Below are 25,154 nucleotides of genomic sequence, written 5' to 3' on the forward strand. Positions count from 1 at the left end.
ACCCGTGCAGAAATCAGAAACATGGAAAAATGCCATATGACAGTGTAATCATCACAGTAGACGAACATCTTAAAACGTATTATTACTGTAAAAGATTGCAGTATGAGGATATATTGAATTCACATTCACTGCACCTAAAATGACTTGACTTGGTACTGTCACACTGATTCTGTACAAGTTAAACAGTTTAGCTTAGATATGTCCCTTGCTTGACAAGAGTTGAAAAATACTGAGAATAACAAAAATGTAACTTTGCCAGCATGAATCCTACAAGAGTTCACTGTAAAAACATCTCCAGTTGGCAAAGCAGTCACAATGGTGGTAAAAAGAGAGCGAATAACTCGAGTCACATGGTAGTTAAATATTCACTGTACAGTTAGTTAAATGTCATGATCCATGCATGCTACATAGCAGTATGAGAAGGTGTAAATCCTGTCGGTGCACAGATGCTTGTGTGATATATAGCAATGGTTCTCATTTGGTGGATCTGGAGGTCTGTTCTGAACAAACATTTGCTAAGTGCTAAATGCTAAATGCTAAATAAAAAATAGTGACACTTTACAATAAAGTCCAGTGAATTCATTAATTAACATTAACTGATAATGAGCAATACAGAAATGCATTCATCTTTGTTAACATTCATTAATAAAAATACTATTGATCATTGTTAGTTCAATGTTTTGTCCAATGGAAATTGATTGGATAGTTGTGGTTTGCTATTGGTTGATCTCATGTGATTGACAGGTTGACCCGCCCTCACTTCAGAAAACATGTCATCAGAGGAGAGATGAGTGGTTGAGATGGACACAAATCTCAGTAAATACTGAAATATTCCATAAAAAAAGTGACTTTAATGTAAGTGCTCCACATTACTGCTTTTGAATCCTCCCAAAAATTGTCTTCATTCCCTTCCCTTTTAAGTGCCTCTCTGAAACCTCAATTCCTGTTTGTTTTAAAGAAAAACAAGGGATGAGTCAAAACCATTTCTGTTGTAATTAACATAATGCCAGTTCTATTGAAAATGGAATATTCCTATGAGGTCAAAGGTTGTAATCAAACTGCATTATTTAAAAAAATATAAAATAAAAAATATCTTGGTAGAAGCTTGTCAAATTATATTGATGCCGTCGTTATCAAAAACCATGAAGAAAAAATGGTTTTGCGTGATGAACTATTGGAAACTGATAGCAAGATACCATCAAACTTCAAGAAATATTGGTAACACTTTAGAATACTGTTCCTTCATTAATGAACAACTACACAGGAACAAATGAGTAACACACATTCTAGTAACTACTATTAACTAACAAAAAACTCTGATTAACGAATTAGTAAGTAATAGCGCTCAGTTGAATGAGGTAGTTCACTATTAGCTAATCAGTAACTACTATTTTTCATTCCTCACTGAAGACTACTAAGAACTACTATATACAGGTTCATAATTAATATTAATAATATATAAGGTAATGGTATCCATTAGTAATGAATCAAGTGTTACTACATCTTTCTAAATGAACTGTTAATAATTTGGATCAGTATTATAAAGTGAAGATCATGGAAACACACCAGTAATGACTAAAGTGTTACCAAAATCCTTCGGAAGGAATTACTATTCAAAGTCTTACAAAAATCTCAAAAGCTTACAATGACTTCAGTCAATATTAGGTAGGTATCATGGTTTTCACTTTAGAGTACTGATCCAAATAATTAGTAGTTCCTTTAGAAGGATGTACTGTAGTAACACTTGAGTCATTACTAGTAGGTTACCGTTACCTTTTATTATAAATTGCGCATGTGTGTGTGCGTGTGTTTGGGGTCGCTAGGGTCATTAAGTCTATATGGGTGTATGTGTGTGTGTGTGTGTGTGTGCATTTGTGTGTCTGTTTAGGGTCAATAGGTATATGTGTGTGTATGTGCGTGTGTGTGTCTGTTTAGGGTCAATGTGTGTGTGTGTGTTACGGTCATCAGGTCTACTGTGTGTGTGTTAGGGTCATCCGGTCTACATGTGTGTGTGTGCATGTGTGTGTGTTAGGGTCATCAGGCCTTCTTGGGGCAGAGGTGTCCCAGTCTCCAGCAGTGGCAGATGGTGTTGAAGAGCCTGCAGTGGCAGGAGGCACACGGGTCGCAGCAGGGAGTGAGTGAGGAGCAGCTTTCCATCAGACCGGCACAGCGCCGCGCTGGAGTCTGGGCTGGAGAATCCGCCTCCGGCCTGGGCTTAGGTCTCTGGAGGACACATGCTTTCATGAGAAACCGATCAACAGAGTAAAGCACTGCTAATACGTTTCTATTAACTCAAGGTTTTAATATAAAAAGGATCAACTGGATTTCCAAGAAGGAATATTACTCTGTTGCTCTTACAAAAAGAACAGATGTGCATCAGTCCACTTGAACAATGTTGTGTTTGTTTCATTAGGGTCCACATTTTAGGAGACCCCTAAATAACATAACGTACCACCACATGATTTCTCTGCTGAGAAAGATAGCGAGTCCTGGCAAAGAGTCTCTTCGGTTTCTCCTGATTCCACACTCCTGTTGGGACACAAAGACGGCCCTGGTTTAAGACTGTATATATTGGCTTTACATGATGCCACATTTAAGTGGGAGAAACCCAGGTGGCGATAGATATTTCCTGTCAGCCTGTTCATGAGACGCCTGCTGAAAACAATGAGTCTTTCACTGGAGCTTTTGAGTGCAGTGTATTGAACGGTGAGACTGCGTGAAAAAATGCGACAAAAAAATCGTTTTTCTTCTTAAGCTCATTAGTGACGTTGACGGAAGCTGCAAATCCCTGAGAAGATAAAAAGCCTTTGTGTTTGAACAGCATGTTGTACTGGCCTGATCACAGTGCATGTGAAAACCAACACGTCACCAGGTGGCAGAGTGAATGATCTAATGTCATGTGATCAGTAAGGCATGGTAAATTATGAAGCGTCATCATACGACATAATTCATCAGTGAATGACCAAACAGGTGTCTAGTGAAGGGGAACACACACACACACACACACACACACACACACACACACACACACACACACACACACACACACACACACACACACACACACACACACACACACACACACACACACACACACACACACACACAAACAAAACATTAAAAAAATTGCAAACCAGATTAATCTTAACAAATGCAATACAAAGAAAGAATATAAATACCTCAGGTTAAGCACATCAGGTGCAACATGTATTTAATATAGCTATAATTATCAATATAATATTTAAAATAGTAACAATAGTATCATAATAAAACAGTAACAATAGTATCATAATAAAACAGTAACTATCATTGCACTAAAATTAATATTACATTTTGTTTTTTATATAGGCTACATATGCACATAAATTATTGGTACAGCATGAATTAATTATTATAATTCATTATTATTATTTATTTTTTTGTTTATTTTTATATTTCTTGTTGTTGTTTTTTTTAGGCTGCTGGTTAAATTTTATTAATTATTATAAATAATTGTTAATTATATGTATATTCGTTTGAATTAAATTATACCTATTTAGTTTTAGTTTTTTAACTTATAATTCAATATATCATTGTATAATATTTGGATACATACAACTATACACATTATAGTATATAACTATTATTAAACTACAATACATTGGATATTAAATTATGGTTTTAGGATATGGTTAAATGATCATATTTTTATTCTTTTTAATTAAAATATAGGCTTCCTATTTTATAATTCAACATAATTATTTTTATAACTAGGCTACATAAATTTTTAAACATTAACTATACTAAATTAAATATTAATTGTTGGTTTAAAATAGTTTAAATGCTGGCTTCTGGTTAAATTATTATATTTTTATTCATTTTATTCATATTTTTCTAATATTTGGATACAACTATATACATTATACATAGTACATAACTATCATTAGACTACAATACATTGAATATTAAATGGTTTTAGGATACCGGTTAAGTGATAATATTTGTATTATTTTTAATTAAAATATAGGCTTCCTATTTTATAATTCAACATAACTAGGCTACATACATTTTTAAACATTAACTGTCCTAAAATGAATATTCATTGTTGGTTTAAAATGGTTTAAATGCTGGCTGCTGGTAAAATGATTCTATTTGTATTCATTTGAAATACATTTTTGCATAATATGTGTTACCTGTTGTTATGGAAGAGCTGTGGTGCCCCACGTCGTTTTCGTGTTTTTTGCGCGCATCTATCCTGTTCGCTTCGCACGTAATGGACTGACAAACTGTGAAGAACAAACAGATGAACAACGCACATCCTTTTATCATTGCCGTCGTCATTTTCCGATCAAATGGAGTCTTTAGGTGTATCAGGTTGGCGTTAGACTGTCCTCATAGAGATCACTCAACAAGTGAGGTCTGTGTTGAAGCCCCTTCGCAGCGTTTATAAAGCGAGAACTCATGCACGCCCACACGAGCACTCCTCATTCAGCTCAAGAAGAAGAAAACACCGAGACAAGGTCGTGATGTGTTGTCAATCATCAATCATTAGGCTACTACCATGCATAGAAGATAAAAATAAAAGAATCTGACACTATGACCATTTTTAACCTTTTTTTTTTTTTAAATAAAGGTTCTTTGACATTTATGGTTTCATAACTTTTAGCATCCATGGAACCTTTCTATTGCGGGAATATCTTTATTGTTGGAAAAGGTTCTTTAGGCCTTTTAAAATGTCGAACACACTAATAAAGGATCCTGTAACTGTTCACTGAAAGGTTCTTTGGGGAACCAATAATGGTTCTTCTATGGCATCACTGCAAAAACTCCCTTTTGGAACCTTTATATTTAACGCTAGATAGCACAGGTACATCTGCAAGATGTCTGTTAAAGATCACTTCATCTGGAAAGCATCTGCTGTTTACTAACATCTGATAGACGTCTTTAAGATGTCAGTTTTACATACATTCTAAATCATAAACATCTTAAAGACATTTTCTAAACATCTATTTGACATCTGACAAGAAACGTCCTATAGACGTATTGCAGATGAGCAAACACTTTAAAAAATACATCTTCCAGATGTAAACACGCACATCAAGTGGACGTCTCCGTGATGTATGTGTGCACCAGCTGCGGTGCTCTTTGCGTGTCAACGATTTATTGTTTAAATTACTTATTTTTATTTCAATAAAATAAATGCCACTATATTTTAGCTCGATAATGTTTTTTATTAAATATTTTGTATTTTTAGGGGATTTTATAGTACTAAATTATATTTACGCTGTATTTATAATATATTTATTCACTTTTTGATTTCAAATTTTAATTTCCAACTTAAACTGTCGTAAATCTTGAATGCTTTAGAGCACAGACTTAAAAGTTTGATCTCTTTACAAAGACGACACTTGGCAGATTATTGCTGATGTGAAAAAAGTTAACTTGAATTTCTTTTTTTAATTTGACGTTTATTGTTATGAAAAATGTGCAAAAATACTGAAAAGCCATAAATCTATAAATCTAAACAAGTTGTGTTTGAGGTTGATATCTCAAACAAGTAATAAAAACTCAGTGAGTGTTTTAGCGCAATTTTCTGACGTCATGGGATCACAACAGACAACACTAAGAGATAGTAAATCTTTTCCTGGATTTTTTTTTGTGCGTTCCCGAGATTAGACCTTCCTTAACATAATGCCGAAAACCCGAAGTCTCTAGGTGGTCTGGTTGATGAGGTAGATAGAAGTGCAAGATTGGTGCGCACAGACAGAACAGAAATCATGAGTTAACAATCGCAATTTTGTCCGGTGGAAAATTGCGCTAAAAAATTGCTTTCAGTAAGATTTTGTTTGGCCGCAGTACCAAAAGTTTCCACTGGGCGAAATTCGTCTTCCATTCGTTTCCAATGCAGTCATTTTTTTCAGGACCATTTAACCTGTTCAAATCATATCCATGTGTGTTCACATAGCAAATGCCAAAACCTTTACCAAGTTTCTTACCATTCAGACGAAGAATCATTATTCTAATAATTGGCACCAGAGGGGTTTTAAGAGTGTTGATAGCCATTTATACAAGTCGATTCCTAAGTTACTTGATCATAAACGTGATTACCTTATGGCATTTACAGCCTTGCCAGATGTTTTGACATTGGAGTTGTTTGCTCTCCAGCTCATCAGTCTCCGCAGAGACTGTTTGTGAGCTGTTCTTAAAAGTCGTTTTACAGATGCGCAATTGGACCCGGACTCTGGGTGTGACTGGGCTACGCCAGGACACTAAACTTCTGAAACCTTAAAATTGCTGTCTGTTTGGGTCACCGTCCTGGAAGCTCCAAGTGCTCGTCCGGATTACAGCATGATGTTTTCTTGAAGCTTTTTTCCCCCTTCATGAGTTTTCCAGTCCTTGCTGCAGAAAAGCATCTTCAAAGTTTGATGCTGCCAGTGACGCACCAATAACACACAACTCAGTTCTGTTGTGCCTTTGATAGAGCTTAACAGTTGTTACATATTTTCACGCATTTGTTAATTCAGAATGCTTAATAAATTCTGATATATCCTGGAATTCTGTCTTAGATCATAATGTCTTAGAAAAATAATAGGTTTTGCAAGCTATATATGGTTTATTTGGAGATACAGTTGCATACAATTTTTTTAACAGCTCCAAAAAAAAAAAAAAAAAACTAAATTCCAATGCATACCTTCTAATATTATATAACAGCACATGCTCCAATTTATTGCTAAATAAATCTTTGTTCCCACTTTTTTAATGCAACCTGTTGAGAGTTATGGATACTGTGCACCAATCCATAACATGATATTTCAACTTTGACTAAAAGTGATTTACTTTGCAGGTTTCAACCAAATCTTCCACAGATAAATTCACTTTTTTTATCATTTAAATGGTGCGGTTCTGTCAGGGTATAAAATCTTCAGAGTGATGAATTATTAATGAATTATGATGAGTACTGAAATCAACATTCCACCATAAACTTGATTAGGTTAAAATACAAGAAGTGTGTTGGCAAGAAAATGCATTTTGATATAGAGCTTAGTTACATCTAAGGGTTTGGGAGCTGCACTCTAACAAAAATGCTGGGTTGTTTCTGCCCATATTTGGGTCAAATATAGACAAATATGGTTGGTTTAAATGTTTTAATTACATTTTAAGCCCAACGGTTGGGTTTGCCCATACATGTCCAAACATGGGCTGAGACAACCCAGCATTTTTTAGTGTAAGTGGATTAAAATTGACTGTACTCAAGTTATTCTCTTGTGTCCATAACTCTTGTGTGCTTTATTCTACCTGACATATACCAACAGCTGTGGTTGTATATTGTAGCATTTTAATAGTGGCTGGACATGCCAGCTTCACCTAGATACTGCAAAAAGAAAAGATGAAAAACAGAAAGTGGGATCCAAAAGGCTGATTTGACTGATATGGCTTTATTTTCTCCATTTAATCCTATAGGGATTAAAGTTTTAGGATTTTGAAAAATGTAAAACAATGAGATGTTAAGAGGAATAAGAATACATATTTTAAGTTCTTCAGTGTTTCTAAGTCTCTAATCGAATTAAACGTGGAACATTCTAAAATTACGCTGGATAACATGATCAGGTTTTGCACAAACTGGTGGAATTCGTCAGTTCAAATTGTTGTTAAAGAAATAGGACAAGTCGAGTAAAATAATAATAATAATAATCAGATTTCACTCAAATTGGCAAGCTGACAATATAATTTATAAAGATAAAAATGAATAAACATTGAAAAAACACAAGGGCTATATCCGAAATCGCATACTTCCCAACTATATAGGCCTAGTAGGCGGAAAACAGTATGTGACAAACAGTAGCCTATGCTCAGTAGGCAAAAAGACCCCGGATGAGCTACTACTTTCAGCGAGATTCTGAATTGTGCGTGCGATGGACACTTTAATATCCCATAAGGGCACGGGAGAGGATTTGAGAATTGTGAAGTGACATAACTGACGCGGGTAGGTCACATGATAATGATAACATGGTGAATGTACGTCCAGATTACATCCATACTACACACATTCATAGAACATACTTTTTTTAAAGGTCATTACTTATTCAAAGATACTCAAGAGAGCATGCGATTTCGGATGCAGCAAAGAAGAAAAGAAGTTTAAAAAAATAAGATAATAATTTTGCAATTGTTGTTTAAAAAGTGCAAGTAAAATGATAGGGAATTCATCTTCTGAGCCTTCTGTCTGGACATCAGTGAATAAATAGTTTCATCCCAAGGAACACTCTGCTTTTCCCTAAACAAATTAATACATGTTCTGGTTGTAATTTATTTCATTTCCCCGCTCCATCCATCAGCCCTGTATCAACATTTACTCTACCATGTGTAGATACTCATCTCATCCCCAAAGCTTCAGGAGTCCCTCAGGGGCTCTTATGTGTGATACGGTCTTGAGTAATTCCTGATATCTTGCCATTTTCACTCCTGATAATATGCAAGAGAACGTAAGTGTCAGCCCTGTCTCTCTGATCGTTGATTTTTTTCCGAAAACCACCAGTTTCACATCGCTGCCAAACCGTCACTCAACCGTCTCCGTTCCATAGGTACATTTCCTTCCAGAGCTATGCTGTTGTTATTGTATTTCCTATTTAGAAAAGGAATTTGGTTTCTACTGCAATACTCGTCTGCCTCCAAATGCCTCAGTGTTCAAGCTTATACTTTCACATGCACGTATGTGCTGACAAGCTTGTAATGGCTCCCTTATGTTACAGAAATGTGTTCGGGGAAGAACTTTAACTTTGAAATAGCTCGTATTTCACATCACACGTACAATGCACCAGTGTTGCTGCTGTACATAAGTAGCCTATATCGATTTTTTTCCCCCCATTTTGGTGGGTAGCCTATTTTAAAAATTCCTTACAAAGCATGAAAACATTTAATATCCTATAGCAAAATCACTGGAAAAAACAGGCTCCATTTTTGCAAACTCAAAAACATACATGACATGTACCTGCAAAGTTACTTATAGTCAGTAAAATGTGTTAGCTGATTTTAAGCAGACAGTCTTCTCTATCTAGAGTTAGCCTAGTTGACAGGTGCAAAGATACTTATAGTCAACAGAGTGTCTAAAAGGGAACCATCAAAACAAAATGTTCAATAACGTTTGTTTCTTTTCAGTCTATGATTAAAGGATTTGTTCACTTCAGAATTAAAAATTACTGATAATTTACTCACAACCATGTCATCCAAGAGGTTTCTTTCTTTCTTTCTTTCTTTCTTTCTTTCTTTAGTCGTTTTTTGTAGAAAACATTCCAGGATGTTTCTCAGTGGACTTAATGGCAACCGAAGGTTAGGGTTATTAAGGTCCAAATTGTAGTTTCAATGCCGCTTCAAGGGGCTATACACGATCCCAGCCGTGGAATAAGGGTCTTATCTAGAGAATCTATCTAAAATATAAAATTGTATATACTTTTAAACCACAAATGCTCGTCTTGCAGAACTCTGCGATGCGTAATCACACTGAAGGTCACGCGTGATGTAGAATAACCGCGGGAGGGCAAAAAACTCCCATATAATTTTCTCCTCCAACTTCAAAATCGTATTACATATGTTTCATGTTTTTATGGATGCATTATAGGCATATTTAATGTAGTAATTGTTAAAGGACAAGTTCGGTATTTTACACTTAAAGCCCCGTTTACAAATCGTTTCTGATGAAATAGAACGGTTAAGATTAAAAATTGGACACGTGCTGCTGTCCCGAGAATTTGAGGTTTCTTTCGCTTCTAACTCCGAGCTCGGAGCCCTCCCCCCGGACAGCACGCCACATATGCATAAACTTATTGTAGGCTACTAATTATATGTAGATGTGAACTCGTGAATTGCTGGATTTATGCCAAATCATGTACGTAGGTAGGCCTATTTATGGTTTGCGAACGTATAGGTGATTCTTAGACTATGGGCACTTTTATGTACTTTGGTCATATTTTTAAAAATACATACAATTTTGGACAAAATCCTCTTTCTTTTTCAAACTAACAATAAAACCTCCTTAAAAACTTTTTACTACCTTTCTATTATGATTTTTTCCTACTTTTCAACCTCCTTATAGGAGGTTTTATCCTTGTCGCACACCCAGGCTTTTTAACTTCAACAATGAAAATACAGTTTAAAAGTATGACTTATCTGGTAACTATTAATATACCTAAATTAAGCACTAGTAAAATAATTAAAATACATTGTAGTATTTAAAGTGAGACCACCATCAATATTACATTTTATACAAAATATAGCTGTCGCACAGTATTGGTGTCATTTCCACCACAACACTGTAATGTCCCTTTAAAAAGTTTGTGTGAAAGATTGTTTAGGTGGTTTCTATGGAAATGTTCAGAGACATCAGAGCACATGTTGGACATGGAGGTAATTTAAAATTTTCATCAAGAACAAAATAAGAAAAATTAAGGTAAATATTGCTTGATCAGTTAATATATTTATTCTACGTCATTTCCAAACATGCTGTACCTTCAAGGGTGTTTTTAAAAAGTTAATTTTAAGTTTAATAAGAGTATTTTACATACATGAAATGCTAAGTATTAATTCAAAGCTAATCAGTGAAGCTATCTTTCATTTTTTTCACAAAAAACTACAGAAATGTCATTTCCACCACAGTCATTTCCACCACACTGCCCTATGTGGTGGAAATGACAGCATGTGGTGGACACATGCAGTACCTTCAAGGGTGTTTTTAAAAAGTTAAATTTTTTAAGTTAAATAAGAGTATTTTGCATGCATGAAATGCTGAGTATTAATTCAAAGCTGATCAGTGAAGCTATCTTCCATTTTTTCACAAAAAACTACAGAAATGTCATTTCCACCACACTGCCCTCTGTGGTGGAAATGACAGCATGTGGTGGAAATGACATTTATGATTACAAAGTACAATTGATATGGATTGCAAGAGTAGATTGACTTTGTGAATTGAGTTTACTGAGTGTGATGAGTTTAAGAGTTTTTCAAATAAATATTTCTCTAAATATTTCTGTTTCTCTACATTCACGTTAATTCATTGTCATTTCCACCACCACCGTCATTTCCATCACCACACACATTTTTTAAAAACATTTAAAAAGTTCTCATCACACATTAAAAATGTATCCACAATTTACAAGATCATGCTCTACTTAATATAAAAATTCAAGTTATTTATTTTCTAATAAGCTCTTGCCCAAACCAATATTACATTTCAGAGTGTGACAGGTGTACAGTTCACCATTTGGTCCTTAGGGCAGTCAATTTATCTCATTGACAAATGTATAATTATTGTACATAGTGGAAAAACCGATAAAACTAGTTACAAAAATGATCTTAGACAATTCTTGAGTGGCATAAGTTATTCTGTTTTTAAATAACAGCTGTATATAGAGATGTGGTGGAAATGACATTTGTTCATTGCAGGTCGGAAAAAAAAATTTAAATATGAACAATTTCTCTTGTAATCTAAGTTTGTCCTCTTACAGACCTTAAAACTAGACAAATTATTTAAACTTATGAGACTGTGTTAAGTGACTTTTGAACAAGTTTTTTTTATTCAACTTCACAAGCCTAAAAGTGCCCCTAGTTGAAGAAACGCCCATAGGTGCTTAGACTGCTTACAAATAATGTATTTCTGGGATGTGCAGTGACACGTAACTTTGAAACTATTTCTACAATCTATTTCTTCACTTGCTACAATAGACTTTAATTGTATTTATGCTATATAGGGCTATATGTGGTTCAAAACAGACGAGCGTCTTGGGCTAAATAAACAAAGCCAAATTTTCAAAAAAAAAATTTGGGCTAAAATTGGACCAAAAGATGGACCAAAGTCCAATTTTCAATGTCTATGTTTGAGCTAAATTTGGACCAAATCAGACGAACCAAACAAAGCCCAATTTTCAACGTCTATTTTTGGGCTAAATGAAGACTATGACGGGCCGACTTGATTTAGCCCAAAAAACAACGTCTTAATGACGTCTGGTGCTGGGTGGGATCATTATTGTACCTTTTTTTGTGTGTGTAAAGGGCATTTGAGGGTGCTTCTCAATATCCCTCCTCGTCTCCTCGCTCCTCCGTCCTCCATCCTATGACCCGGAAACCGATCGAGCTCAGCCATCTTTAAGGACATCCCAATTCTCTAATTGCACCGCGAGGAGTCGAGGATCGAGGAGTGATGAAGCGTCCTGAGGAGTCATGAGCGAAGGTGTATCCTATGCGGAAGAGTTTTATCGACTAAACGTGATGCACGTATAAATTCTCCTCCCCCTTCACATCGGTCACAATCATTTTAATTTATACTTTACCTTTGCAGTTTATATAAACCACACATCTCACATAATTTCAACAGGGTATCTTGCTTTATTATTATTTATTATGAATTTCTTAAATAAACAAACTTCAACAACATAAGGGCAGATCCTTTGAGCGCAGCTGATGATGCTGTGAAGTGACGCTCAAGTGATCATGTATTCCAATGTATAAAAAAAAGCTTTCATTTGAGTCCTCCGTCCTCCTTTTCTTTCCTTGCGTCCTTCCCTCGCATCCTACTACAGGGGGAGGAGCTGAGATGCGAGGAAAGGAAACGAGGATGCACAAATAAGAATTGAGAAGCACCTTTAGTCTTTGCACGTTCGCTTTGTAAATATTGGATGGTACTTGCATCTAAAAGTCGCAAGACCTTTAACGCGTTATTACGTAATGCGTGGTGCATCGCAGAGTTCTGCAAGATGAGCATTTGTGGTTAAATATACAGTTTTTATTTAATTTTTAGAAAATAGCAGATCATTTCTCTAGATAAGACCCTTATTCCATGGCTGGGATCATGTAGAGCCCTTTGAAGCTGCATTGAAACTGCAATTTGGACCTTCAACCAATTGGTTGCCATTGAAGGCCACTATATGGAGAAACATCCTGGAATGTTTTCCTAAAAAACCCTAATTTCTTTTCGACTGAAGAAAGAAAGACATAAACATCTTGGATGACATGGGGGTGAGTAAATTATCAGGAAATTTTAATTCTGAAGAGAACTTATTTCCTCAAACGATACTATGATCTCAAAACATTTTCACCATAGCGCATGGCACTGTGAAAAATTATTGTTGGTTTAACTTAAAAAAAAGTAAGTTACCTGGTTGCCTTAAAATGTTGAGTTCATGAAACTAAAAATATTGAGTTAATACGAAGAAGGAGATTGGTTTAGGCTAATCAACAGAAACTCAAAATATTATGTTATCTGAACCACATTAATTATAAGTTGATTTGACAAGAAAAAAAGTTTTGATAACAAATCATAAAAATATTTTTAGGGGGGGGGGGGGTTAAATATAAACTAACGCATTTTGACGTTTGTATCATAAAAAGCTACATATGACTTTTCTGTAGTCAATTTGCTTGATAGCTTAAAGCAATTGTAGGCCTACTTGCAATGCAGAAGGCTTGGGTATACTATTCCCATGAGAAACATGCATCACGAACCATAAAAAAAAAAAATAAAAAAAAAAAATTATTATGATATGGGTTCCTCAGAAAACACAGTTTCATCACGTTTGCTTTTGTTAACACTATCGGTTAGGTTTCTGTAGGCGATACATTATTTTCAAACATGATAAGCAATCTTAGCGCCACTCATGCCGCAATACAAATGATACCAACTTAATAAATGTTGTCAGATCAACGTTCATGGATAAATCTGAACCTGCTTTTAGCACCATGGGCAAATAAAATCTTCATTTTAAAAGGTAGGCCTAACTTTTTCATTTCTTCCAACGTTTTCTATTAAACATTTTATATATTAAGTAAAAGGAAATTAGAATAGCCTAAAGAAAGTAGTATTTTTGTTCAGTTATGTTTAAATTGATGTCCACACATGAAATTAACACTCATATCAGTAAAAGCTGTTTTATTTTACATCTGGTGGGTTGCCAAACTTGCCATGTTATGATCAAATTACCCGTCTAAAACACAGAATACTAGCTTTCACACAAGGTTTCAGTATGAAGTTAGATGCATGGGCCAGTGAAACAAACAACAAAATTATATACAAAATTTCTCCTTTCACAGATTCAATATTAATCATTTAGTTTCCATCTTGTGGAACGCAGTTTGCGTGTGGTGGAAATTTGTGGTGGAAAAGTGATGCCACATGTCAGCTATAACAATCCCAAATATACTGAATCATAAACATATTATTGCTTTGTGCAACCGGTTTATCATTCTGAGTAATCAGTGACGTGTAAATAAAGTCAAACATGACATCATAATCATTTTGACAGCTTTAATTCCATAACTGACAAACAAACACCATGCACACAGTACATTGATCTTACAAGCCTGCTCATTTAAATGACTAGAAATCATGCAGATCTCTCTAGAGATGGACATCAATAGAGAATAACACATGCCTTATTTTAATTTCTAAGCTAGAGATGGCCAAGTGCATCTTGTTTCAATAAAGAACAAAAACTATGTGGGCTTCCAACTCCATCTTAACCAAACTCATTTACAGCTCGACAGAGGAAATGCTCTTGAAGAAAACGATTCTTAGAATCTATGCTTTGTTTTTATAATGATTTTTTTTTTTAAATAGATGGGTATAGCAGCAAAAAAGCACCCCTTTAATGTTCCCACACATTGGTTTCGTTTAGAAAGGAAATATGGAATTAGAGCAGTGATACAAATTTATAGCCTGAAGCACAAAATTCAGTCTAGTGCTCCAGTAATTAAAACAGATCAGATCAACCAGACAACAAAAATGATTTCCTTAATTTTATTTTTTAAGTAAAAATATACATCCTTAAAGCCACAGTATAGAATTTTTCTCCACTAGGGGTCACTAACCTCTTTACAATAACAAAGGCGTAGTTTGATGACGCAACATTTGCTAAGAATTATGGATGTTGTCGTCAACGTCAAGCCGACCGATCTAATTATGTTTATGGATGACTGAATACATCGATGCTTTTATCATGACTGTGATATGAAGCAGTTCGGGATTGCTAAGAGACAGCAATCAGCTCCACACGCGACGCGAGTCCCGTGGATATAAAAGGAATGGACATTTCATTCTACCGAACTACACGCAAGTGCAGAATTACTACTCACAGGTCAGTTTATTAGACAAATTAAACTTGTGAGGTAACGCAGCGCTGTTTCACTTGGTCTAACATTACACTAGCACACTAAACTGCATTTGAATGTGTTGAAATTGATGTGTTAGTTTGTCTGTATGAGACTAGCAGTAAGCTAGATCAACATTAGAATAACCTACAGATCATATTCTAACATTTTATCATTGTTAAACTATATAAAATTGATTAGTTTTATGTAAATGTGCTCACCTGTTTAATAAAGTACATGTAGGAGCGGTCGAAGTCTCGGACGTGGAGCTCTCGTTTATATACTGTCTATGGGAGCTCTCGGCATCTCGAAAACACTGCGCCGATATTGATTCTCGTTTTAGTTCTCCTTTTTTATCCAAAGTCTGCTTGCCATGGTCCATAATGTTTGAACGAAACAACAACAGCGTGCAAATAGACATTGCGAACTCCACAGTTGTCTGCGTCTGTCGCTTTGGTTAATCAGAGGGCTCTGCTCATAGCTCTGGTTACCAGTACGAGCAGAAACCATAGGCGGAAACCAGGGACAACGCGGATATGACGCCATTGACTGCGACATAACGGAAATAAAGACACGGTCTGTGTCTTCGAATTAAAATATTAATTTCTCTGGATTTAGAAGTTAATTGGAACTGTCGGGATAATGTAAATACACAACTTTAAAAAATATATAACATAGATATAGTGATTTTTTATGTTTTTAAAGCAAAAAAAAATACATATTGTGCCTTTAAAACAAGATTAGTTTACATGAAATGCAAAATGGTCAGTGATATTCAGACCACCAGTATGATTGTGAGTGTGATATTGCTTTACAACAGTTCAATACACAAGGGATTAAAATATAGAGTAACTACATTTTAGACAGTATTATTTTTGATTTGTTAACTAAAACAGTTCCAAGCGAAGCAAAAGCTGCAACAAATCAGTGTTTTAATTGAATATGTTTAGTATACAGTATATATAGTGTATTGAATGAATGATTCAACGACTCACCGGAAAATATTCTCATTCACTATTCCCTACATTACTCCACTTATATAGTCCATTTGAAGGAGTGAATGAAAACGAGCAAGCAAATCAGACACTAAGAGATGGCGTCTTCTGGTGAAATGTGGTAATTCATTTGGTGCAACAAAAGTGCATAGGCATTATTTAGCGGCTAGCTCGTTAAGTGCAATTCAGTTCATTATTGCAGTCTATCATGGTAGTGAATGCTTCAATAGGTACATTTTACATAATTTCCACATTGATGTTCATCTGTTTTGGATAAAACTGATGGCACTTTTTGCACCACTTACTGGACATTTCACTTAGCATGAAATGTGCAAAAAGCAACGTAATATAATTTTGCTGAAATTTCGCCACAGGATTGTTTTTCCAATGCAGGCAGTGCAAAGTCTTTGTTGGTTGTACACTCCCAACAAATATGGAATTGAATTGCAATTGATAATGTCCCCATAGTTTTGGACAAGGCTGTTCTCTCAAATATGCACTATATAAGTGTGTGGGCTCGATTTCAAACATGCCTGGCCTAAAAGGAACTCTTGAATGCTGTTCAGCCACTCAAATTCATAACCGGAACAAACTGAATTGATTTTTTTTTTTTTACCCCATTGGCAATTTCTTTATTCATAAATCTAATATTTACAAGGTTAAACAACAACAACAAGAAATATTTGGCAATAAGGTAATAAACTGGTACTGTTCGCAGGTCGGCCAAAAATGACAGAATATTTTTGTTAACACTTCATTTTATAGTGTCATTGGTACATATGTTACATGTACCTACTATAGTAATAACTATAAATTATTATTATTATTACATGCAACTAACCCTAAACCAAACCAAACCCTAATCTTAACCCTGTAAGTACGTTACTCAGTAATTAAATGTATAATCACAGTGTAACAAAGACACCATAAATTATAGTGTAACCATTTTTTTTTATTTCAATGAAATGATTGTACTATATTTTATTATGATGATGTTTTTATTTAATATTTTGTATTTTTAGGGGATTTTATGGTACTAAATTATATTTATACAGTAGGCCTTGCTATAATCCATTTATTAATTATTATTATTTATTTTTTTTAAGACGGCACTTGGCTATGGATACTATGGAAGCTTGTTTCCACCGCAGGATAAAAAAATAAAAAAGGTAAGTGTGACTTTTTATCTCACAATTCTGAATTGCATGATATAAAGTCGCAATTGCGAGTTATAAAGTCAGAATTGTGAGATATAAACTTGCAATGCGAGAAAAAAACTCGCAATTCTGACTTTTTTCTCAGAATTTCATGTTTATATATCTCGCAAGACTTTATAACATGCAATTGCTCGCAAACTCGCAATTGTGAGGTAAAAAGTCGCAATTATCTTTTAAAAAGTTTTATTCTGTGGTGGAAACAAGCTTCCATACTTAGCAGATTATTGCTGAAGTGAAAAAAGAGTGAACTGAAAAAAGTTATACAATTTTACATTATGAAAAATGCACAAAAATACCATTTAATTTTTTTTATATAAAATATACATTTTTCAAAACACTCTACTCTAAAAACTGTGAGAAAATCAAGGCCATAAATCTAAACAAGGTGTGTTCCAAATTTGAGGTTGATATCTCAAAAAATGAGCTTTCGGTAAGATTTTGTTTGGCCGCACTATCAAACAAACAGTTCCAATAGATGAAATTAGTCTCCCATTAATTTCCAATGCGGTCATTTTTGACCGCAAACAATACAAGTGTGCCTTTTTAAGAACCATTTAACCTTTTTTTCACATAATGAGTGCAAAAACCTTGACCAAGTTTCGGCCCATTCCGATGAAATAAAAAATTTGGGCTGACTGAACAGCAACAGAGGGTTAATTTAAGATATGCCAATGTCTTATTTTATTTCGATTTTTGGCTTCTCAAGTAAATGTATCTTGTTTTAAGGATGTTTAGACAAACACACTGATTTAAATGAATCGGCTATAGTGCAACATCACAATGGCAGAAAATGGCACAAAGTTTAAGTCCTTTATCACAGCCTATCAGACATCTTCTTACTGCTCGGTAATTTGTGTTTTTGTAGCCTGAGACCTTTGCCAGGAACATATTATCTGCTCAGGCGCTCACATTCATCAAGCTGATTGTCAGGCCTTTCTGCTGACCTTGAGATCCTAAAGTATGCTATTTTACAGCGCATATGCACCCTAATAAAACTCAATCTTCTCCCTTAGGCATCAGTAGATATTAAATCATTACCCACTCCAATGGCCCATACAGTGCCTAAAAGTGCTATATTCCATGCCTGCACACACACTATCTACATACACTATCTGACAAACACGCACTCACAACTCCGCATGAGGCGTTTGGTGACAGCTAACGTTAAGCTTAAACAGATGACTGGAGCTGATAGTCTTTTGTCTTTTATTCTGTAATTAATAGAGCTCCACAGTGCGACTGTAAAGCGTCCCCTTAGAATGTGTTTTACATTTGTCAAGGGATTATATAAAAGTCAAACCAATAAATTCATGGGAACATATTTATCCTTAACACTTGTGATTATGCGTCCAATTTATGAATGTTGTGTCCAAACATTCAATCTGACTTGACAAGTGTGTAATGTGAATGAAGACATCATCCAAATCTTCACACTGCTCAATCCAACCTTTAATGTTTCCAAGGTGTGATTCGATTCTTGATTCATACCATGACTTGGGTCATCTATGGACAGATAGGTTTCTTGTTTATGAAAGAAATTGTCTTGGGGTTAGAATTTAGCTGCGCTTTTCGTTTGCCCATATTATGCCTGTGGAAACAGCAAATGGTCCAGAACAGGTTGGACTGAACATTTTTGTGGCCAGTTTCTTGGCTTTAGAGGTGCATTTTTACGCATTGTTATTTTTCTCCTTATTGCGTTACTAAGCAACTAGCCTTTTCACACTGGAAAAAAAGCTGAAGAGTTGGACTAAAGCTAAATATCACACATTGCAAACGAGATGGTCATAAACGAAAAATTATAATATAAAAGCCGGTAAAGTGAAGAAAATTGAAAAAAATATTTACAGATATAGAATATTCCTTGCATACTGTCCCTGAATTCATGCTTATGTTCATTCCACGTTAAAATCAATAGTGCTTGAAGTATTTGTTACCTTTTGTTGTTGCATTACTGCACATAATATGAAACAGACCTGCCACAGAAGAAATTGCCATTATAGAACTGAGTTGCTCTGTTTATTTGTAGAGCTGGTCTCAGTGTGTCATTTTTTCAATGTTGAAATACTTTCCCCAAAATATTTGCAGAGATGACTATCAGTAAGTCAACTACTGGCCTGTCAGCAGAATACACAGTTTTTTATCGTTTTTAAGGATCCTTGTGAATGGAGATTATTTTGACAATGTTGCTGTCTGTACGCAAAAAAATATATATTTTTGGGGAAAAAAATTATAATTTTTTTTAGTGCCTTCCTCCAGTTTTCCCCTCTGTAATTAAATTAAGTATTATCTTAATTTTTATTCTTTTAAAAAAAAAATCTCAAAATTGTTTTTTGTCTGCACTTTATTTCGATAGTCCACTTTAGTCATGTCAAGTCAAGTCACATTTATTTACAGTATATAGCGCTTTTTACAATACAGATTGTTTCAAAGCAGCTTTACAGAGATAACAGGAAAATAATGCAACAAAGTTTGTTTCTAGAAGAAAATAGAGTCCAGCTTAAGTTCAGTGATGTTTCATTTTTGTTGTAAAAAAGTTCCAACAAATTCAAAATTATTGTTGAATATTAAATTAAATGTTACATTTATTGTCCCCAACTAAGCAAGCCAAAAGCAACAAAGGTGAAAAAAGGCGACAAAGGCGAAAAAGGCGACAGTGGCAAGGAACCAAAATTCCATCAGGTGGCAGAATGGAGAAAAAAACCTTGGGAGAAACCAGGCTAAGTCGGGGGGCCAGTTCTCCTCTGGCCAACGGATAAACATGTTTATGATTATGATTCAGGCAGCATTAAAGGTCAGAAGTCAGACTGGATTGGAACAATCAGAATATTATCCAGTTCCATCTGGTTGAAGATCGGAGTCACGCCGGTATGGAGACGGGTTTGTTGAGGATCAGTGCTGATGGCTGTCGTGTTGATGAAGCCTTCACAGGGGAGAGTCTAGTTGACACAATCTCTGCTGACACTTCAGGGATACGTTGTGGTCGTGTCTAGGGGCAGGTCCTCCATCTGATTTGGATACAGCCTGGATCCGGCTGACTACATCATGCGCTGTGGTCGTGTATAGGCGCAGGTCCACCATCTGGTCTGGATACGGCCCGGATAAGCAGAAAGAAAAACATTAGCGTAGATGCCATTCTTCTTATGATGTCACGAGTACATTGAGTGTTATAGGAAGTGTCCCCGGTTCTGGTTGACCTAATTTATGCAGCCTAATAATCATTTAACTGATTTGAATAATAGGAATGTATAATTTTCAATGTGTACGCCAGGTTAAAGAGATGCGTTTTTAGTCTAGATTTAAACTGACAGAGTGTGTCTGCTTCCCGGACAATGTTAGGAAGATTGTTCCAGAGTTTAGGTGCTAAATCGGAAAAGGATCTACCGCCAGCAGTCGATTTTGATATTCTAGGTATTATCAACTGGCCAGAATTTTGAGATTGCAATAGACGTGAAGGACTATAACGCGTTAAGAGCTCACTCAAATACTGGGGAGCTAATACATTTAGTGCTTTGTAAGTATCCGCAATATTTTAACATTTATACAATGTTTAATAGGGAGCCAATACAGTGTTGACAGAACCGGGCTAATATGGTCATACTTCCTGGTTTTAGTAACAACTCGAGCTGCTGCGTTTTGAACTAGCTGTAGTTTGTTTATTAAGAGTGCAGGGCAACCACCCATAATAGCATTACAATAATCTAGCCTTGAGGTCATGAACGCATTAACTAACTGTTCCGCATTTTTCATTGAAAGCAAATGTCGTAATTTAGATATATTTTTTAGATGTAAGAATGCTGTTTTACAGATGCTAGAAACGTGGCTTTCAAATGAAAGATTGGTATCAAAGAGCACACCCAGGTTCCTAACCAACGACGAATACTTGACAGAGCAGCCATCAATTGTTAGACAGTATTCTAGGTTATTATTCGAGTCTATTTAAAAGAATGTTGTGAAGAATATCCAGTTCTTCTAAGCTATCTGGGATGCTGAGGAGATGAAACTGATCAGGAATATTATTAATAAAGCAATCTTTAGTGGCAGAAGTGATAGTTCCAACATATTTGTAACACGAAGTCGGCTTGACAACCTTGGCTAATTGGAGTATTTACGAGACTAGATAATGATCTGAGATGTCATCGCTCTGTTGCAATGTCAACACTCCCGTTTTCCCCGGGAGTCTCACGTATTTCACACATCTCCCGCCCCCCTCCCGTTTTGTTATTTCTCCCTTGAAACTCCCGTAATTTGTATGGCCCAACCGTCGTTATATGAATAATCACATCAACATATTATTCCAAGGTTGTCCAGTTGCCAGATCTTGTATGAAACCCATCCTACTCGCGCAATCAACACATCATACAAATTTCAACCCATTTGTTAGCTCAACCTGGCAACCTACAACCCATTTGTGCCGTCGATATCTGCGCAGGTAGTAGACGCGGGAAGTTGAATAAGCGTTACTGGTAGAAATGGGGAAAGACTCAGTGGTAAGTAAATATTTAACGCAATTAACGCAGCATCCGTTTTTTTTTCTGACATCCTTTGGCTGCATGGCGTTACATTATATGATGCGCTTTTATTCCTGATAATATGCTTTTAAACCATTCAAGCGTAGCCTATCTTACTTAGCCTATTTTATAAAACTTTAAAAGCGGAAAGCGCATCACTCATTCCTGGGAATACATTTGACATCACAGCCTGACCTTGACGGAAATAAATATCCTACGCCAAAAGTAGGCTATACCAGAGAAAAAGTCTCAGCTGTGCTCAGATTTGTAAACCATAGTCTACAGTTGCTTTGGTTTTTCAATCCGTACCCGTTTCGCCCCGTGGCTCAAAAGGGACACAACAAAAATAGGGACACACGAGAAAGCAAAAATAGAATGCAAAATGTATTAACAAAATAGAACTAGCCTATACAGAAAAAAAAAAAAAAACTACGTACAAGGTAACAGTGAACAAATTCATAATCCGTGCACGCTTTCACAATCGTTGTTTGTAAATCGTTCTTTCGCAATAGTTGTTTGTAATATTCAGTTCCTGTGAAAAATTGTGAAATACTGTTCCAATAGGTGAAGTTACACAACAAATGCTGATTGATTACATAATATGTGGATGTAATATCCAGTTCCAATGAAAATCTGTTCCAGTTAATGGAGTAGGGCAGGCTATACACAGGTGATGAGTAATATTCAGTACCAGTAAACTCCACCCACTGGAACAGTTTCTTACAATAACTGAATATTACAAAACATTACCTGTTTAGTTTTGCAAACTGTACTCACAGATTTGTGGCCTATAGGGCCTACCTTATTTTAGAAATCTGTATATTGATTTGTTGTGTATTGTTAAGATGAATACTGTCTTAACTGAATTTTTCTATGATTTGGCAATGGGGTGTGTAAGATGACATGAAACCGCATGTGGTTGAACTGAAATCACCCCAGGTCTCCCGTATTTTGGTACCCAAATGTTGACGGGTATGCATTAACATTGATTCTATGTGACAATATTAGATCTAAAGTATGATTATGAGTGGGTCCTGACACTGTCATGAAGAGTGTGGAGAGAGAACCCAAACGCAAAGGCAGATCAAATGTCTCTTTAATAACTCAGAAGCGCTGATAGGCAAAACCAGAACACAGGTGCCGACAGGCAATAATAGTTCAAAACAGAAAGTCACTTGGAAAAAGGAAACTGTAGAGAGTCCGCAGATTAGAATCTGGAAAACCTCACAAGGTGCGAAGAGGGCTCCGGGTAGCGGATGAACAGCTTCAAGCAATAGTCGGAGCCGACAGCCAGAGGCGGGCAAGCAGATGGTGATCAGAGGTAACAATCAGGAGAGCATACATCACACTGGACACGACACGACAAGGCTAGAGAACGATAGAGAAACATCAGGTACGTAACACATATTAGGTAATACTCTGGCAGGGAACAAAGGAAAAGAGGGAGAAGAAATAGGGGGAGAAATCAGGAGGAAGGGAGAACAGGTGTGAGTGTTAACGAGATGAGATAGAGAACAGCTGAATGAAAGAAAAGACACGGGGAAGGGGTGTAAGGAGAAAAGAGACCAGGAGAGGGAGCAAGAGAGAAAGAGATGAGAAAGAGGAAGGAGCCTGATTCATGACAGTACCCCCACCTCAAGGAGCGCCCCCTGGCGCTCCCAAGGAGGAGGCCTGGCGAGAACGGTAGAAGTCATCAATCAGCGAGCGGTCCAGGATGTTCCGGGATGGGACCCAACTTCTCTCCTCCGGGCCGAATCCCTCCCAATCGACAAGGAACTGGTGGCCCCGACCGCGGGGACGCACATCCAGTAATTTACGGACTCTATATGTGGGAGAGTCCAAGACGCGGACAGGAACGGTGACAGGACAGGACTGAGAACGAACAACGGGTTTAATACATGAAACATGAAAAACAGGATGAATACGACGGAGATCGGAGGACAACCTTAATTTGACGGCGACAGGACTGAGCACCTTAAGGATGCGAAATGGCCCGACGAATTTAGGAGCCAACTTGCGTGACGAAAACTGGAGCGGAAGATTGCGAGTGGACAACCAAACTCTCTGGCCGGCAACATAACGGGGACTCTTGATACGCAAACGATTGGCAGCCCTGCGAGTGCGAACACGAGTCTTACACAGGGCCGACCTAACCCTTCTCCAGGTACGCTTAGCACGTTGAATGAAAACCTTGACAGAGGGAACGTTGGTATCAGTCTCCTGCGAGGCTAAGAGCGGAGGCTGGTAACCAAGGCAACATTGGAACGGGGATAAACCGGTCGCGGAGGAGGGAGCGGAGTTATGGGCATACTCAGCCCAGGAAAGCTGCTCAGACCAAGAAGCAGGGTTACGAAATGCGAGACTGCGTAGGATACGACCCACGATCTGATTGGTACGCTCGGCTTGGCCGTTGGTCTGTGGATGAAAACCGGACGACAGACTGGCAGAAGCCCCGATCAGTCGGCAAAACTCCTTCCAGAAAAGGGAGGAGAATTGAGGACCCCTATCGGAGACAATGTCAGACGGAAGACCGTGAATCTTGAATACTCTGTCAACGATAATTTGGGCTGTCTCCTTGGCGGAGGGCAGCTTAGGGAGAGGAATGAAATGAGCGGACTTGGAAAAACGGTCAACTACGGTGAGAATAACAGTGTTTCCCTCGGACGGGGGAAGACCTGAGATAAAGTCTAGAGCGAGATGAGACCATGGTCTAGACGGAAGTGGGAGGGGTCGCAGTAAACCAGCGGGCGGCGTGTTGCTGGTCTTGGTCTGCGCGCAGACAGAACAAGAAGCAACAAAGCGGCGAATGTCGCGCTCACGAGTGGGCCACCAGAACCTTTGACGAATAGAAGCGACAGTACCCCTAACGCCAGGATGGGCGAATAATTTAGATGAATGCCCCCATTGAAGGACAGCGAGACGCGCGACCGGAGGGACGTATAAAAGATCCCTAGGACAAAGACGAGGAGTGACAGCGTGGGAAAGTGCGCGTCTGACGACTCGTTCAATTCCCCAGACAGCCGAACCAACAACTATAGCCGGAGGAAGGATAACCTCCTGTGTAGGAGCCGCTTCTGGAGAGGTGAACTGTCGCGAAAGAGCATCCGGTTTGAGGTTCTTGGAACCAGGGCGATAGGAAATCGTAAAATCAAATCGGGCAAAGAAAAGCGCCCAGCGGGCTTGACACGCATTAAGCCTCTTGGCCGAGCGAATGTATTCCAAATTACGATGATCAGTCCATACAATAAACGGGACGGAAGAACCCTCCAACCAATGACGCCACTCGCCGAGAGCCAAACGGATGGCTAGAAGTTCGCGATTAC

General features: G+C 37.0%; 1 protein-coding gene across 1 annotated transcript; it reads right to left on the reverse strand.

Moving 5' to 3' along the window:
* On the reverse strand, positions 1–4,400 carry asip2b (agouti signaling protein, nonagouti homolog (mouse) 2b). Its single transcript, XM_081373608.1, has 3 exons — positions 4,173–4,400; positions 2,453–2,529; positions 1–2,223 (listed from the first exon to the last, which is right to left on the reverse strand). Exons 1-3 carry the CDS (start codon positions 4,318–4,320, stop codon positions 2,038–2,040), a joined length of 411 nt encoding a protein of 136 aa, XP_081229734.1. The 5' UTR covers positions 4,321–4,400; the 3' UTR covers positions 1–2,037.
* Between the last annotated feature and the right edge of the window lie 20,754 nt (positions 4,401–25,154).

The sequence above is a fragment of the Scardinius erythrophthalmus genome (assembly GCF_964197995.2).
Source record: "Scardinius erythrophthalmus genome assembly, chromosome: 9".
NCBI classification, from domain to species: domain Eukaryota; kingdom Metazoa; phylum Chordata; class Actinopteri; order Cypriniformes; family Leuciscidae; genus Scardinius; species Scardinius erythrophthalmus.

Bases quoted from the DNA above. Each gene is read 5' to 3' on its own strand.
- asip2b (XM_081373608.1), bottom strand. From the start codon at position 4,320: ATGACGACGGCAATGATAAAAGGATGTGCGTTGTTCATCTGTTTGTTC. The intron at 2,530-4,172 runs GTAACACATATT...GTGTCCCAACAG, and splicing joins CAGCTCTTCCATAACAACAG to GAGTGTGGAATCAGGAGAAA. The intron at 2,224-2,452 runs GTACGTTATGTT...TGTGTCCTCCAG, and splicing joins AGCAGAGAAATCATGTGGTG to AGACCTAAGCCCAGGCCGGA.